The sequence below is a fragment of the Melospiza melodia genome, chromosome Z (assembly GCF_035770615.1).
Source record: "Melospiza melodia melodia isolate bMelMel2 chromosome Z, bMelMel2.pri, whole genome shotgun sequence".
Taxonomy (NCBI): domain Eukaryota; kingdom Metazoa; phylum Chordata; class Aves; order Passeriformes; family Passerellidae; genus Melospiza; species Melospiza melodia.
This window is the reverse complement of record NC_086226.1, coordinates 16,843,244-16,860,965: the sequence shown is the minus strand read 5'-3', so window position 1 is coordinate 16,860,965 and position 17,722 is coordinate 16,843,244. Positions and strand designations below refer to the sequence as shown.

The window sequence follows — 17,722 nt, the reverse complement described above, 5'->3', positions numbered from 1 at the left end:
GGAGTGCTGCATCCACCTCTGGGGTCCCCAGCATAAGACAGGCAGAGGAAGGCCACGAAGACGGTCAGATGGCTGAGAACCTTGGCTGTGAGGAAGAACTGAGACAGCTGGGATTGTTTAGCCTAGAAAAGGTGTTTGGGGAGATCTTATTTCAACCTTCCTGCTCGAGGGGGACCTATGGGAAGGATAGGAAGGTTTCACAATCAGGGAGTCAGTCTAGGATGTGGAGTAGTGATTTAAACAGAAAGAGAGTAGGTTTCGATGGGATATTAGGTAATGTGAATGCTCTTTACTCAGAGGGTGGTAAGGTACTGAACAGGTTGCCCAGAGAGGCTGTGGATGCCCCCATCCATGGAAGTGTTCAAGACCATGTTGGATTGGACTCGTTGGATTGGAGTCTGAGCAGCCTGGTCAAGTGAAAGGTGTTCTTGTCTATGGCAGGAGAGTTGGAACGAGATGATCTTTAATATCCTTTCCAACCCAAATGATTCTAAGATTCTATGTTTCTAATAAAACAAATAAGCATCTTAGTTGTCCTGTCATTAAGTTTTCTGTGCTACCAGCTCTACTTTAGTGTATAATTTGACAACATTCTGTTTTTCCATTTCACCTTGTAATGAAAACAAAAGGTCAATGACTTAGGGTAAAGTGAGGATGACATATTAATATCCAAGGGCCTCACCTAGGTTAGTGAACAAGAGATGCAAGCCATTACTCAGGAGTGCAGGAAAGATGATGAAGACTATTGACACATCTCTTGCTAACTATGTTCAGTCACAAAGTGAGACCCTCAAAAATTTGACTTCTCATCCTAAAAAGAATTTTGTGTCATTTTTGATCACAATTAAAACCCCAGCTATCTTCTTAGCCTATTATTCTTCGACTCACAATAGCAACAGCCCCTTTTCACCATAAAAATAGATGAAGATAATTGGTAAAGTAGATGTTGACATATGTAAAGACCATGGAAAATTACTGCAGATGCCATTTCACAAATGTAGGGGTCTAAAGTTAGATAAAAAGTTATTGACTCCAGCAGTGCTATATGATGCATTCTTGCTAATAAAGAAATTGTTTCTTCAGCAAGGGTCAATGACAATCCACAATCAAAGCAGTTGTCAAAATTATGTTACAGATTCTGAAAAAAAACCAAGATAAAATTAGAAACAGATGTTAATATAGGCAGAGCAGAAACCAAAAAAGCAGAGAAGAAAAGACAGCAGATAATCCTTTAAATTACCACTTAACTGCAAAGAAACACATCTTGCACAACAGCAGGCCAAGCTACTGTAGTGTCTCCCATGGACCAAAGCTGAAATTCAATGCACATTTTTCCACCTCATAGCCACAGAAAAGCCAGTCAGTCCTGGTATGACTTAAGTGGTTTTATCTGCTTTGCCATGTATTTGTGATCAATTGTAGCAGTATAGCCATAGTTCCACATCCATGAGTTACAAGAATCCACAGCTATGAATTTTAATGGGACTGAAGTGTTCTTCAACCCATACATATCAGCCTAAAACTATGTGGAAAAAAGTCTTCTTCCTTTATGAATAAGACTGTAGAGGAATAAATTGTGAAGAAAAAAGGGAACAACCTGGCTAGTGATGAAGGAAGACAGGCTCTGTACTGAGGTAATTTAATAGCAGCCAGAGCTGCTGGGAAAGACAAAAGCATCACACTGAAACTCAGGAGAAGCTCAGCATATCTGCTGCTGGCAAGGATCTCTGTACGACTGGAAAACCAGGGAAAAATCTGAAGCAAAAGGACTCACGTTTTCTCTCCTTGGGGAAGTCTTGACAAGTTTTCTACTCGCAGACACAGTTGCAGTAACTGATGATGAACATGGCTACAGCCACTGCCCAACCTCCACCCTTCTAGTGTATTGTACCACAGCTGACCATAAAGGAGCTCAAAATTACAGGATTGAAATCAAACAGCAGCCTTGTGGGAGAGCTGAAGACAAATTTCAGGGAGTCTGGGCTCCTGGACAGTGGCTTCCAGCAGCACTTATGACCCAGATGTCATAAGCAAAGAACAAGCATCTAAAGCAGTTGGGGATTTTTCCCTTCCTCAGATCTGAAGTGGCCTAACCAGCCTGCATGCTCTGATTCTGTTTCTAAAATAACTCAGCCTTAGAATAGTGAGGAAAAGTCTTTAGAGCATGAGCTTAAAAGCAACTTCTATATTTATACAAGGTAGTTTATATTTTTTAGCCATAGGTCAGACACTTCACCTTGGAACAACTCAAGACCTACATGCTCATGATTCTGAACACAATTTTAAGAGAACTCTAATTGATAGGTCTGATAGGTCTGTTTGGTACAGTACCTAAAGCTCTGCTTACACCATTGAATACAATCAGTATTAGTATCTAGAAATACCTAGTTGTGGGATAATGTAACAATCTTTTCACCATTTCCATACAGTGGGAGGATTAGTATTAGTATCACTCTGAATGTAAACTTTCATGTTACAACTCCCTTAAACTTCATGTTCTTAATAAACTAAAAGGCTGATCCAGTGCCCACTAGAGGATACAACTTTGAGTTCTCTAAACTTCATTAGCTTTGGAATCTAACATCTGGCATCCTAGACAGCTGAAATATCTTGGATTTCATGTCTGTATTACTGTAGCAATTATTTTATATATTAAAAAAACCTGTTGAAATTTCTGATGTGATATTTTTCTTTTCTTAGGTTAGTCCTTCAACTCATGTCATAAATCATTTAAGTCCTTCAGACATCTGCATGCGCCCACTTTAGGGTGGCCTTAACTCATTTTGTTACATCTTAGGAAAACAAATCTCTACCACAGGGTTAAATTCAAATGTCAAAAATAGCAGTGTAATTCCAAAAGTGTTGATTCAGTCAAGAGTTTCCCATGGTTTCAACTGTCATTTAGAAAATTCACTGAGAGTTAGCAAGACAGTAAAAGTATTCCATAATTAAGTGATATGTAATATCCATCAGTGGTATACTGGACTTAAAGTAAATACACCTCCTGAGTAGACTGTTCACTGACCAAAACCCCCTTAATAGAATGTAAGGAAGTATCACAAATAACCTATTTCCAGCACTTTCGCTTAATGCTGTTTTGTCACATAAGTCTGACATGGAAAAATTCAGTCACAGAACATACACTAAATATCAAATTAAGCCATTTTCTGATCAGAGTACTTTAAACCACAGAAAAACTTGATTCCATTTGGGTTTATTTGATTGTGTCTGTCTTGCTATTTTCTATTCTAAATCATAGGAAAAGGATAAAGTATTTTTTTCCAAGCTGACCCTGTTTATAGTATATACTTAGAAGTAGTATTTAAAATTCAGAATTGAGGCAAAGTGCTTATACTAAGCTTCGGTTTTAGAGTTTTGCTGCATTTTACAATAAATGGAAGTATCAGTGGCATATTTTACAGCACCCCATTTCCCTAGTTCCTTGGCATTTCAGATGCCTTTGTAGTACTTGATTACTGCTCTTATTTAAAATCATGGAATCATAATGCTGGAAGAGACTCTTGAAATAATCAAGTCCAACCATCTACCACTACCACTTTGTTCAACATTAAATCATGTCCTTTAGTGTCATATCCAGAGGGCTTATGACTCTGGGATATGGTATATCCAGGGATGGTGACTCCACTTTCCTGGGCTGTCTGCTCCAGTGCTTTACAAACCTTTCCATATTTTCTTTTTTTAAAATATGAAATCTAAACCTCCCTTGGCACGACTTGAGACCATTTCCTCTCATCCTGTTATTTGTTACCTGGGGGAAAAGCCCAACCCTCAGTTTCCTACAGCTTCCTTTCATGCAGTTATACAGAGCAGTAAGATCTTTAGTCCGTTTTTCTGCCAGCTAAACAACCCCAGCTGCCTCAGCTGCTCCTTATATGACCTACTCTCTAGAGCTTTCACCAGCTTCATTGTCCATCTTGGGACTTGCTCCAGCACCTCAGTGTCTCTACAAAAGTGAAGGACCCAGAACTGAACACAAGATCTGGGTATGGCCTCACCAGTTACCTCCCTGGTCTTGCTGGCCACACAGTTCTTGATATAAACCAAGGACGCCACTGGCCTTGGCCACCAAGGGCACACTGCTGACCAAATGTTCAGCCACTGTCAAACAGCAACCCCAGATCCCTTCCTACCAGGCAGCTTTCCAACCACGCTTCCCCCTGCCTGTAGTGCTGCATTGGATTATTGTGATCCAAGGGCTGGACACAGAACTTCACCATATTGAATCTCACACAACTGGCCTCAACATACTGATTCAGCTGACTAGATCCCTCTGCAGAACCCTCCTACCCTCCAGCAGAACAACACTCCTACCCAGCTTGGTGTCATCTGTGAACTTGCTGAGGGTGTACTTGATCCCTTCACTCAGGTTGTCGAGGAAGATACTAAATAGGGCTGATCCCAACACTGAGCATTGGGGAACACCACCACCGTTTCATGGCCGCTCTGTCTCTGATCTACCAGTTCAGGTCAATGGAGGAGAATTGTTAGCAGTTACCTTTGGAACTGCTGCCTTTTTCTACCCTGAAACTCAGTCTTACACTTGTCAGTGAACTTCACTGATATTAAAAGCTTGATTACTACCCGTCTTAAACATCATTATCAAAATGAACATCACCATTCAAAATTAACTGACAAAAACTACCTGTGAGAGACATGCAGCCAGCCTCCAACGAGGCCATATCTCTCAGTTTCTGCATATCAGATAACAGAAAGGCTGGAGTAATGCTTGATTAACAAACTGGCTGATTACTTTCATTTATTTTAAACCTCCAGATGAACCAGGGGTAACATCACTGTTGCACCTTCAGGACGGTCCCTGTGCACATTCTGGCAATTGAAGTGTGTCCACAAACAGTCACTCCTAATTCACAACACTGGTCATATTATAAATTGAGAAAAAGAAAATAAAGATTGTTATATCCACAGCTATGATTTATGTGATAAATTGCATATACTAGATCTTTTTGGTCTCCAGTCACATGACTTCCAGTGTTGCAATGTGGTGTCTACAGTCTTCACAAAATTTCTTTCATCTATGTTTACTTCATTTGATAGCAATCTCTATGGCTATTTCTACACTGTCTTTCATTAGGAGAAAAGGACTTTAAATGGTCTAATATAAATGTGATTTTTTTTCATATGATTACAATATAGGAATACTCTATACTAAAAAAACAACTTTTTTCTAACAAAGATAAACTTCAAATGTACAAACGTGTATCTTTGAAATATACAAACTGAAGTTTTGTTTGATAGAATCTCAGATGTGCTGCAGAAGATGTCTGCTTTCATGAGGGAAGACATTTCAGAAGCTGCAAAAACTGCAATGGTTTTCATAAATCTTCCTATTACTAGTACTATTTTATTTCTAATCATTCATTCAGTTCCTTTACGTGCTGGACTTTAGTTCATAAACAAACATATATTAGCATCAGGCAACAGCTTAAAAATCACTTGACTGCCTTTCCACTATTCGCCAGGACAGTGTGAAAGTTGAGAGATGATATGTCAGGCTCCCACAACATCAACTATTATCAAAATTCCTTCTTCAGACTCTCTTCAAAGTGTAATTGGGCTCATAAAATGACAAACATCTTCACTGAGCAGGGCTGCAAAACTCTGCTGGTTTCCTTGATGTAAGGCAAGGAAAGTGTGTCAGTAAGGCAAGGACCCAGGAAAGAAGCCCAAATATGATGAAGACAAAAACAGATCTCCAAGAAGTGGTATTCAGATGTCTTCTTAGCTGAGGAGAAGGAAGTTTTTGAGGTCACAGTGTCCAAACAATATGCAGGTCACCAAACTGCTGTACAATATGATTCTTCAAACTCACAAATAGTTACAGGAATGTGAGCTGTCTGAAAGTTGAAGTTAAATAACTGGCCATAAAGCAAAACCAGAACATTTTAAAAACTTCTGGATACTTTGTATTGCTGGCAGATTTTTAACTAAAATTGAAAAAACTTCTAAAACCTACACTCTGCATCAAATAGAAATTAATTCAGATGCCACATGACATCTAATAAAAGAGATTTGACTGGATGATCAAAATATTTCCATTTGATCTCACAGGCTATGAGTCTATTGGCATTTGCATTCTTGAGAACTAGTTTTTTAGCAACAGCCTGGAAGTCAAAAAAACTTTGGAATCCAGAAATTCTGCTTTCATTATACAAAGTTGTTATAACACAAATTTGTTACATATAAAACACAAAGTATATATAAATACAAAGTGTGTGTGTGTGCATGGTGTGTGTGTGCGCGTGTGTGTGTGTGTGTGTGTGGGTGCCTGCGCGCGCATATATATGTATATATAAACACAAAGTTGTTGTAACAGCTACAGATGAAACAGTGAATTGAGTCACCATTTAGTACAGCTACTTAAAAAGAAATTTTTAATCTGCATCATTTACAAAGTAAAGTTAAACCACTATTCTGGCCTTTATAGATATTTATACATAACTTCAGTACTAATGAGAGTGCCAGCGTTTACTCTCTCTCTAAATATTTTTTTTTTAAAGGGAACAAAAAGGTCAAACAATAATGTAGGCTAAAAACAGGTTACATAAGTGATAGTCAACACACCAACAGATATAACTGCTTTAAGTGGATTACATGGAGAATGTAGGTTTTTTTTGTAATTACAAGAGAAATACAATTCCACAGAATTAAATACATAGCACTTGGTGTGCATTTGCCACTTGCCAGAATTTTTATTCAACTTTTATTATAACTTCCAGCCTTGTCCCTGTTTTGAGTCGGAAGCAGGAAGGAGCAAAGTAGTCTGATCAAGGCTGCACACATTCAAGCAGCAGAGCTGTGAACTGGACACAGCTGCCTGGCACCTCCTCTGAACCATTAAAACTGGTGAGGATCTGTTAAGAGTAAGCAGATCAGCCAAGGATGATGACTGGCTTTTTAGTGACATTGGCTTTTCAAAATAATCCTAAAAGAAAGGATTACAAAAAATTGGGTAGAGGGGAGATTCTTTTGCATTGTTTTGGGGAGGATGTTTTTCCAGCTCCCTTTTCCTGCCTTCAAAAATCTGTGAATAACCTGTCAATAATCCCAGATATGACAAATTATCTATGTGTCTCATGATTTCTTGCTGTCCACCATTTAGAATAGCTGGGTGAGATAACAAGCACTGGAATTAGATATTATGATCTTGCCTGTCAGAAGCAGAAAGATAGATGCATAAAAATCTTGATCCATTATGTCAGGAGTACACATTGCTGCCAGAATGTTTTCCAAGTGCAAGAGAGAGAGAAAAAAAACTTTAATTCATTTTTTATGAATGTCCTGCAATACAGCCTGTATCATCAACATCAGAGGAAGCTGGATCTCCTCAGGAAATGGTGTGTAGAAGCTGTTTTGTTAAATTTCTATACAGTCAGTTCTGAGATGTGCCTTTCCAAAATGTGTTTTCTTTCCATTTCTCCCTCTTTCCCTGCTGATATTTTGGCATTTGGCCTCACAGGATCAGCTGCTTCCAGAATGCTGCATCTTTCCACAGTTCAAAACTAGGATCTCTTCAGTTCCTCCTCTTCTGACACTTTCTGACACCCAGCAATTTTACAGCCCAGTAGCCAAACCACCAATTTGCTGTCTTTCTTGACACTCTCAATGCCATTTGACTTTAACAACAGCTTAAGCACACTTAGTGAAACACAAGACCACTGCAGCTGTCAGAGCTGCTGTCTTCACTATCAAGCTCTTAGAACACAGATTAAAAATTAGAGGACTAACTCCCCTTGGTTTTTTTAAAAATATTTAGTTGTCCTATCATTTTTTACCTATAAATGCACTTTGCTGTTAAAAAACATAGGAGCAAGTACTGCTTTACTGGAACTGTAAAGAAACTCAAGTATTAACATCTACTAGCATCTAAGGACTGAGGATTGCAAATATCTTTTCTTTACAACCTTCTGCTTTTACATGTTTGTAGCTGCTATGATGAAATTGTCTTCTTAAGGTTTTCAATTTCCCACACATATATTTACCTAAAGTGCTTTTGCCATCATTAAGGCTGAGCAAAATCCTTTAGTGCTTCCTGAATTGTGTGAGGAATGTAACACCCTTTTCCTTTTTAGGTTCCAAATGGATTTCCTTGTGTTTCTTGTTCATGAGTTTGTTTTCAAATGGCATTTGCACTTATAAAATAACATTGCACAAGTCTGTGATCTGCCTTCATATGCATTGTAGGTCCCTCCAATAGTGGTCTCACTTGGAGTGAGGATGAGCGTTTCCAGCTTGCATAGGAGAACAAACCAGACAGATGTGCCATTAAGCAAGAAAGCATTCTGACATGAGTAGTGCAGAGAAAATCTTATCCCAGAATGGACAGAAAAGCATCTAAACTGGAGCTGGAGCGAGGTGACCTTTAAGGTCCCTTCTAACCAAACCAAGTCACCCAATTGTAACAACTCAAAGATGTCTAATTAAGTTTGCCGTTCTGCATGCTGCACGTACCTTTTGCCCTCTCAGCAAAAGCAGCTGCAAACTCTACTAGTCCCTGCTCAAATCAGCTGCTAACTCTCACAGTGTGCTGCACCATACTGATGTGTATGCTGCTCAAATAACTTCTCCAGACTTTAACTCCATGATGCTAACATGTGTGATGCTAACATGTCCTCTGATGAAGCAACAGATGGACAAAGTCTTTTTTCCTCCTTGTTTTTGTTATTTTACTGATGTACAGTCAACTGTGCACTTACGATATCCTGGACTGTTTTAACACTTATAAAATATAAGGGTGGAAGGAACCAAAAGAAGTATTGATGACTAATTATCTGTATCTTAAGTACTTTAATTTTGTAAAACAAGATATCAAATGCTAAATGCAATTAGGTCTAGTAAGATGTTTTTCTGAATTTATCCATTGCTGGGATTAGCACTGCCGCTCCAGCAGTCTGCACAAGAAAATTGTAACTATTATCACGTATGAACCCTACATTTAGTTCCTAAGGTATGTAAATATGTTTTTGTTGAGGTTCCTCTAGTGACAGTGAAGGGAAACACAGTGACAGTGAAGGGAAAAGTACAAGACAGTTTTCCCCACTTTGCCCCCAAATTCAAGAGGTATGTTACATTTAGAATCTTCATCTTACTATGTGAACGTAGCATTGCATTACATCAACTTTCAGAAGTATTTGTTCCCTACACAGCAAAAGCATGCCCTGAAGGGAGTTTTCCCCCCAGTTATTCCTAAAGAATATTTCTATATATTTTTAAGGTTCCTAAACAAGTTTCTGTAACAAGATCTAGGCTATAGTTGGAAATAATGTCACTGGTCCTAACCTCTGCTCAACATGTTTGTAGGAAATAATTTTAAAAGGAGAATACACTCTACAAAACAAAAGCCAAGGAGTTCGATTGCCACAAGCCCCAGATTCACCAAGTGCAGAGAGGGCAAGGAACATGATTTCTCAAAGGAAAAATCCCCTATGGTTTGAACAGTTCTAAGCTAAAATCCAGCTACAATTCAGCCAATGATTTTAAATCGTTGAGACTTACCATGCTCAAGACATATGTTGGTCTGCAAAATTCAGAATAGACTATTTATATAATTTTTTTCTCTTAATAGCATGAGTCCCTTGCAAAAGCCCAGGTCATTGCATATATATGGGGACTTTTGCTTTTGCCTCTCTAAAACCAGAAGGCTCCAAGTACATCAAAGTCAGAGACAAATAAAATCTGTATCATTTCCACTATTCCTGGTCCAGAAAGTTTTAGTTACTTCTGTGAAGAGATTGCTGAGTCCTTGCCTGCTACTTTAGAGTCACCCAAAATGTCTCTCATTGACCATGTAGGCTAGAGACCTTAATAGCAGCTCTGCCACAATGCCTAAAGACTGATGAGCAGTGGAATGGGATTACTGACAGCTGTCAAACACTGTTGGACAGCTGGTCCAACATTAGGAAGAAGAGCAACCTAAAATTTGGTGTTTTCTGCACAGGGAACAGTGTTCTGTCTGTGGAGGATACAAAACCAGGGTAAGGATGAATCTCGGGTGACTGTAAGCTAAAAATGAAAAGCCAATATCACATTAATATATAGGGCCTTCCCTTTTTATTCTACTGGCCAAATCCATTGCTTCTATAAGAGGAAGTATCTGTTCTTCAGCCAACAAATTTTGTCACATAATGGTAATTTCTCTTTATTTACAATAGGCAGAAACATTTAATGAAGTTAATTGTAGCACTAGTGAGACAAGTTTATTTCTGAAGAACAAAAGCTTTTTTAATGTCTAACTAATAACTGATTTGCTGTTTGTACTTAAACAAAAAAAATAGTCATTGAAGCTTCTTAGTGAAATTACCTTTTAATGTTTTCTACTAGAAGCACCAAAATGGCCAGCAGGAATTCAGTGTAATAGTTTTAGAAGAGGAAAATATTCACTGTTGGGGAATATGGAAGTTTTTATTGAAATATATTACTGCATTCAGTTACCTACACTTAAATTTCCCTTTCATCATGATTTCACATGATTTCATCATGATTTCATCAGTTGTTGGCATCTGCCTCAAAGGAGCTTAGACCCCTCAATATATCTAATTTCAAGTACATTAAAAAGAAGTATTAGATTAGATTCCATTTTTTCACTTGTCGTGTCATTTTACAAAACTCCTTGGCAATTAAAATCTCATTGTTATCTTCTGGAAAAGAATTGCAGATTAGTTGAGGAGTTTTAACTTGCTGACTTCCTGATTAATGCAGCAAATGAGGAATTAAATCCTCCTCTCCCACCCACTGGAAAAAATGAAAACATTATTTTGCAGGATTCTAGTCTTTAATTATTTTCATATAATTAATTTCTTAAGATAGTAAAGAGATGAGGAAGGACCTGATAAAACTCAGGATGGCAAGGAGAAGAGTCAGGATTTTTACCAGGGTTCTTTTTGAGAAAGAAACAACACTCTGGTCCAGCACCGGGTTTCTGTGATGTTGCAAAAACTTGATTAAAAGGGTGAGGCACTGAACATATTGTGTTGCTGCAGAACCCACCTGGAGTGCTGCATTCAACTCTGGGGTCCTCAGTACAGGAAGACTTGCTGGGATTGAGCCCAGAGAAGGGCTGCAAAATGGTTTGTGAGCTAAGGTACCTCTTCTATTTGGAAAGGCTTAGAGAGGTGAGGCTGTATATCCTCAGGAAAAGAAGGCTCCAGGGAGACCTTATTGAGACTTTTCAGTATGTGTAGGGGACAAATAAGATGGGGACAAACTTTTTAGGAGGTCTTGTTGCTACAGGACAAGGAGAAATGGTTTTAAACAGAAAGAAGGTTGATTCAGACTAGATATAAGGAAGAAATTGTTTACAATGAGAGTGGTGAAACCCTGGATCAAGTTGTCTAGAGAGAATAGGCAGATGTCCCATCCCTTGAAACATCCAAGGTCAGGACAAACAGAGCTCTGAGCAACCTGATCTAGTTTAAGATGTCCCTGCTCATTGCAGGCAGGTTGGACTAGATGACTTCCAAAAGGTTTCTTCCAACTTGAACCATTATAGAATTCTGTGATAAGGGAAAAACCTGCTACAAAATGCAGCTCCTTTATTGCTATACTCACTGGGATTTATCTCCATCTTTATTCTAGGTCTAGGTGCATTCTGAACTGCTGAATAGTCATTACTGAGTGATGAATAAAAACAAGTGTGATGCAGCCTCATCATGCAAAACATATTCTTGATTCATGCTGAAGCAACACTTATTTCCCAGGGATGAATATAGTTTGAACTAAAACTAACATGACATTCACCCCTATAAGTACAGGTTTTAATTACCATAAAGAAAACAAACAAACAACCAAATAATACAAAATTTACAGCACAATGAAGAATTAGAATAACTAGCAGGATCTACTAGAATTCTTATCAGTGAACAGCAACTTCATATTTCAAAAAGCCCTAAAAAAAAATCCTAGTTGTAGGACTATTTGCTCATATTTACATGAAACTAATTAATGCTCCAGAAGCAGGTGACATAGAGAGATACTGCAATTTCCTCTGATTCACTGTGATTCAGTTCATGCTTTAACTCACCCAGCAAAAGGCTCCTTGAAAACTGCCAAACCTATTCTTGATTTTTACTAAGTTAAAGATGTAAGGATTGCTCATGTACAAGCTTTTTCAGGTAATTAATTACAGGGACCCCAGTGGTAAATATTGGATTGTTTAAGAACTTACTTAAACTTCCAGTCAAACGCTGAACATGAAAAGAGCATGATGGTTCCTATTATTTTGCAACCATGTAGCATCTTACTGATTCTTGGTCCCTGTGTGTTTGTACGTTTTATGGCTAACCATGCAGACATCAGTAACTTACCTGGTCCCACTGTTTAACTGTTGTGTTATCCTGTATGTCTAACAAAATCTTTTTGTTCACTAAGGTTTAACAACTAACTACCACCTTACCCATAACAACATTCTCATCTAATTTCTCCAAGCTTCAAATCCATGGTGATGGCTTTAAAAGCCCCAGGTTACTCACGGCTACTACAGCTCTACTTCCCTTTGCAATCTCATGAACTTAACTGTTCTACCAATAATAAGGACAGGCTTCTGGCATTACTTTCCTATCCTCTGAAAACAGCCCATATCATTTGTGAAATCAAAGAAATTATGCTTGCCAGCATTTTACATGCTGGTACCATGAGTTCTGTTTATCTTGATTTGGCAAAGATAAGGCTTTCTCCTCCATCATACTCCTACACTCTGTGTGGGGTTAGATCAGGCTGCATAAAATATTAGTGTCTGGGAGTGATGTTTTCCCAGGTATTCTGATCCTGGCGTACAGCTGACAAAGGCATGACACTACTGCAAAATTGTGCTCAAGCAGAGTATCTTCCTTATGTAAAGGTAGCCTTATTTCTTATTTCAATAAGACTGTAAATCTTTCTGGTCATATCTTGAGTAGTCTTTATGTTTTTATGACCCATCAAACAGAATTCCAACCCCAAATAAGCCTACCCAAAATTCATTAAAATTAGAAAAATATGAGATGTCATCTTAGTAGAGATTGATAAAGATGCACTATGCTCCAAAGTTGGCCGATGTCATACTAAACAGGAAAACAAATTATTCATTCCCTGGTTTTTAGCATTACTGTGGGCCAGATGTCTTTTTCAGATCTCTGTTGTGATGGGAGACTCTGGGGACCTCATGAGAAAAACAGAACAAACTTTAGTACATCTGTTTGAGTATATTATCGATCTTTTATCTGCCGTCTATTACCTTAAGAACAGTCATCTTCTAGGATTATTTATGCTACCAATTCTGTGGGATATATTTTGCCATATGAATCACAAATTTGATTATCACAGCTCTTCACTAAAAACTCTTCATTTTATGTAACAGTTCAAAATAAAAAGATAAATAAAATAAATTTTCCACCTGTGCTGTGCATTTAATTTGCATGTACTATTGTCATGCATACACACTTCAACTCTCACATTTAATTGGAATTGCAATCTCTTTACTAATAGAAAAGCTCCACCTGGTTTCCCTTCTTGTTTCTATTAATGACAAGTCTGGCCTTCAGACTGCAGTTTCAATCCTTGCTTAAAATATTTCCCACTTTATGACTCTTGATTTCACTACTGCAGCAAACCCAGAGGCATGCCTCAGCTCTTCCTTCTCAGTCCTAGAAATGCTGTAATAGTCTGGTTTCAGTAGATTGTCTACCATCAATACACTCAACTGTTTAATAGCTGAATTAGAGCTTCCTGATACCTTTCAACTATGGACTCATTCTGTACATCTTCCCACTTATCTTTTGCTCCTACTCCTGTTGTTTCATGCATTGTAGTATCACCAAAATAACTCTGCAGATCAAACTGTGAAGCTAAAAAAAGCTTTTGATTTGTGGTATGGTGCTCTCATTGACCCCTGTCAAAGGCCAACCACAAACAGCACATCTGGCTAGGGAGACCAGAAACCTCTGTTAATAGATTTCATTCAGTCGGCTTTGGTCTCTCCTTTAAATCCACAGGCTTCTTCCACTTCTGTGTTTTCCCATTAGGACACGCAGAACACCACATAACTATTCACTGGCTGAGAAAGATGATGAGAAAAAAGCCACGTTTCAAATTTTCTCCATTACCATCTATGTTAAGGGAATTACAGCCTTTCTCATTCATCTTTTCCTAAAATTGTTTAATCTTTTTCTTCGCTAAATGACAACACGTAGCACTGCGAGGTAAGGATGTGGATGACAATTGACAAAACTGTGTTATATTGCATATCCTTTACCTTTTCATCTAAATATAGATGATATGAGGTTAATACAGGCTAACGCTGGGGAAAGTGTCAAAATGTGCAACCCACATGTCTTCAGTTTATCACAGAATCACAAAAGGCTGATAAACACCTCAAAGATCATCAAGTCCAACCTTTGATCAACCCCCATCTTGTTAACTAGGCCACAGCACTATGTGCCACACCCCAGTTATTATGTTCCCTGTTGCATTTATTCATATGGTTTATAATAGTGTCAAGAGGCTTTTCCAGAAGAAGAAAATCAAACAAAAGATTTTCAAAACAATTCATTAATTTAAATCCACAAAAACAAGATTTTCTATTAGTTCTACATCTTTCATTGCGCATTCACACAATGACATCAAACACTATCCATTAAAATAATTCAGAAATACCAAAATTCATCATTTCTTCCATTATATGCAGGCTATTTACATAACAAATGGATACTCAATCAGAATTCCATCCTTAAAAATTTTGTAAAGGAACAAATTAATGATCCATGTTTGATGCAACACAGAACAGGCTAATTCCACGTGCATGTAAAAGGGAGAGCTTTTTCAGCATTAAGTTAATTACCATTAAATTATTTGGAAAGTAAACAAACCTCAGTGTTTCTTTGTTCCCAAATAGCCATGCTGACTAATCTGCAGCAAATATTTGCATTAGATACCATTCCACTCATAAATACAGTAGTGTGCAGTACTTGCAAATTCTCACAGCAATGCAATGTGCCTTATATATAATATTACACCTTTTGTTTTAAAAGAACTAGCTTATATAGAATAATTAACTTGCCAGTCTGCTTTAATAATCATTAAATGTTATACACACTGAGGACAAAGTTGCTACAAATACAAGTCCATTTATTGACATGTCCGCAGCCACATAAGAGTTCCCAAACCTAGGTTCAGTGAAGCAGTCACAAAGTGAATCACACAAACACTTCTTGCCAGATATAGTTATTAGACCATCAGCTTCTCTTTGGGTACAGAATCATAAACAGGGTTGGGTACCTTGTACAACCCACACTAGAACTTCTCAATATTGAAGTGATATGTAATGGTTCCGAAATTTAGAAAGTCTATACCAAAAGCAGCACAGATTGGAGACAAGACCTAAACAGCATAATAAACAAATGATCATTTTGATTTTCTGCTGTGTTCTGCCTCAGAGTCTCTCACTATTCTAGCCAAAGTAGTCTGGACTGCCTGCCAGAGGTGCAGATGGAGTATCTGGAAGCTGGGTGTAACATCACAGTTCACGGTGGTACATGCATGCAACTCCTGCATTGGTGTGTTAATTGCTCCACCTTTGTACATATGGAAAGAGCATGGACTGATGCAGTTGTGAACACTTACTCTTCCTTTTGCATTTTTACCTATACTTACCCTCAGGGTAGTATAAAAGGGTATACAGTATACTGAGGGTTTATGCTAACCCTCAGTATACACTGCTCAGCAGAGCTGATGGTGCTCTCAAAGGGTTAAGCAGTTCAGGCCTATCAACAGAGCATTGAGCACAGGTTTTTTGTGCACATTCCTAGTATTGTCCCATCCTCAAGAGGAACTTCAGACCTAAACACAGTTTTCCAGATGGCAGAAGTATTCCTCTATGATGCTCAATTTGTACAGTGCTCAAACTCTTTCACCAGTAACTTTTACTTCTCATAAATGATTTGTTGAGTAAAACCTGACAAACCCTTCACAGAGAACATTCATCATCCAATAATTTAAAAAAGCTTGACTCTGTTATTACCACACCAGGGGCCTGGGGGTTTGTTGGCAAGACTTCATTGCATGAACAGCATAAAAAAGCTAATGGGATCCTCAACAAACTTTTTTTCTAAAAGAAAACCAGAGGCAATACAATTCTGCAGTCAGTGAATAAGCTACTAATCACTGAAACTAAAGAATTCAAACAAAAGTGTGTTGTGGGTAGGATACATGAAGATATTATATTTAACTATAAACCAGGAATTAAATTGCATTGACAGCTACCTATTATAGTGTATGCTACAAAAAAAGGCACCATTTTTCATGCAGATCTTAAAATTAAGATCAGTTAAACTACCAAAAGGGCCACAGAAAAGAGTACTCCTTTTAATCCCTTGTAGACCAAGTCCAGAAGAAGACAAGAAAAAAAGCAAGAGAAACTTTCCTCTGAACAGTGTACCATCCCACATTGCCCATTTTTATTTTTAAAGCTGGTTGCTTCACAGAAGAAATCTGCAGACATAGATCTTACATGTGTGGTTTTGCAGAGAAGCACAGTAATTAGTGCATTATCAAAATTCAAGTGCTCATCTAGGAACAATCGTGCACTTTCTGTTCCAAGAATAGCATATACTTAATAGCATGGTATCTTCTTCACTTTGTTTTAATGAGAAGTAGAACCTTAGAAAACAGATAGGGTAATTCTTGTAATGCTATATGCCATTCAGGTGAATGTCCTCTGGTACAGTATTTCATATAAAAAATGCAAAGGCTTTTTCCTCAGACACATGCATGGATTTTCTTACCTTTGGTTCCATTGAAATGAAGCTGTGGGTACCTCTACTTGAGAGAACTGACCTTTTAATTGTTTTACTATGGTAGAAGTGGTAGTAGTCCTTCAATGTTCCAATCTGTAAGAGCAGAAAAGAAAAAAAAGGAGTGGAAGACTTAATTTAATGAAACTGGTTTCCTGTTTTTCATTTTGGAAAGTCTATAAATTATGCAATTTCCTCTGAGCTGAAATGTTACTTGAACCCACCGATCATCTTTCAAAAGAAGGACATATGATATGAAGTAGATGAAGTATCCTTGAGGCAGTAACTGCACAACCAAAGATTATAACAGAGCTGCTTAGTCTGGCTATATCTACCTTTTTAATGTTTAATTTATATGCAGTACTTCAGTTAATTCTATATCAATCTATATCCAAACTTGTCCTCAAATAGCAAGTATAAAAATCATTATATGGCATTCCATTTAGTTTGCTTAATGAAATGTACTGTAAAACACACTAGACTTGGTTACTTACATAATTAAACTATAAAAAGGAGCATTGGACTACACAACAGGAATAGTTTTCCTGTTCTATCGAATGAGAGCAAAAAGTACAAGAAAGAAAGATGGAAATAGTAACTTCATAAGATAATATGCAAATTTCAAATGGTGCAATAAAAATGCTTCTTACTCATCCCTTCAGTACGCAATAGAAATACAAATACTGAAGTGACATGGCGTTCACAATTTGAAAAATAAATCTTCCTTTCCAAAGTCATCAATATGTCTGCTTTCATTTTTCATTTTTAACGTGAAACTTCAGTTTCACTCACCTACAAATATTCAATCTCCTTGTCTTTGGGAGAATGCCCCTCCAGCTCATTTGGAATTTTATCTACTAGCACACTGCAAATCTTGTAAGATATTTCCTAATTTAGTTTCAAGTTCCTCAATGATGAGC

General features: G+C 37.7%; 1 protein-coding gene across 6 annotated transcripts in view; it reads right to left on the bottom strand.

The window, feature by feature from the left end:
• PCSK5 (proprotein convertase subtilisin/kexin type 5) overlaps window positions 1-17,722 on the bottom strand; it is a 226,999-nt gene that overhangs the window by 186,040 nt on the left and 23,237 nt on the right. For all 6 annotated transcript variants that reach the window (XM_063181529.1, XM_063181528.1, XM_063181530.1 and 3 more), the window contains exon 2: window positions 16,794-16,898. In XM_063181529.1, the coding sequence (XP_063037599.1) occupies window positions 16,794-16,898 (105 nt within the window). The remainder of the gene's footprint in view (window positions 1-16,793; window positions 16,899-17,722) is intronic.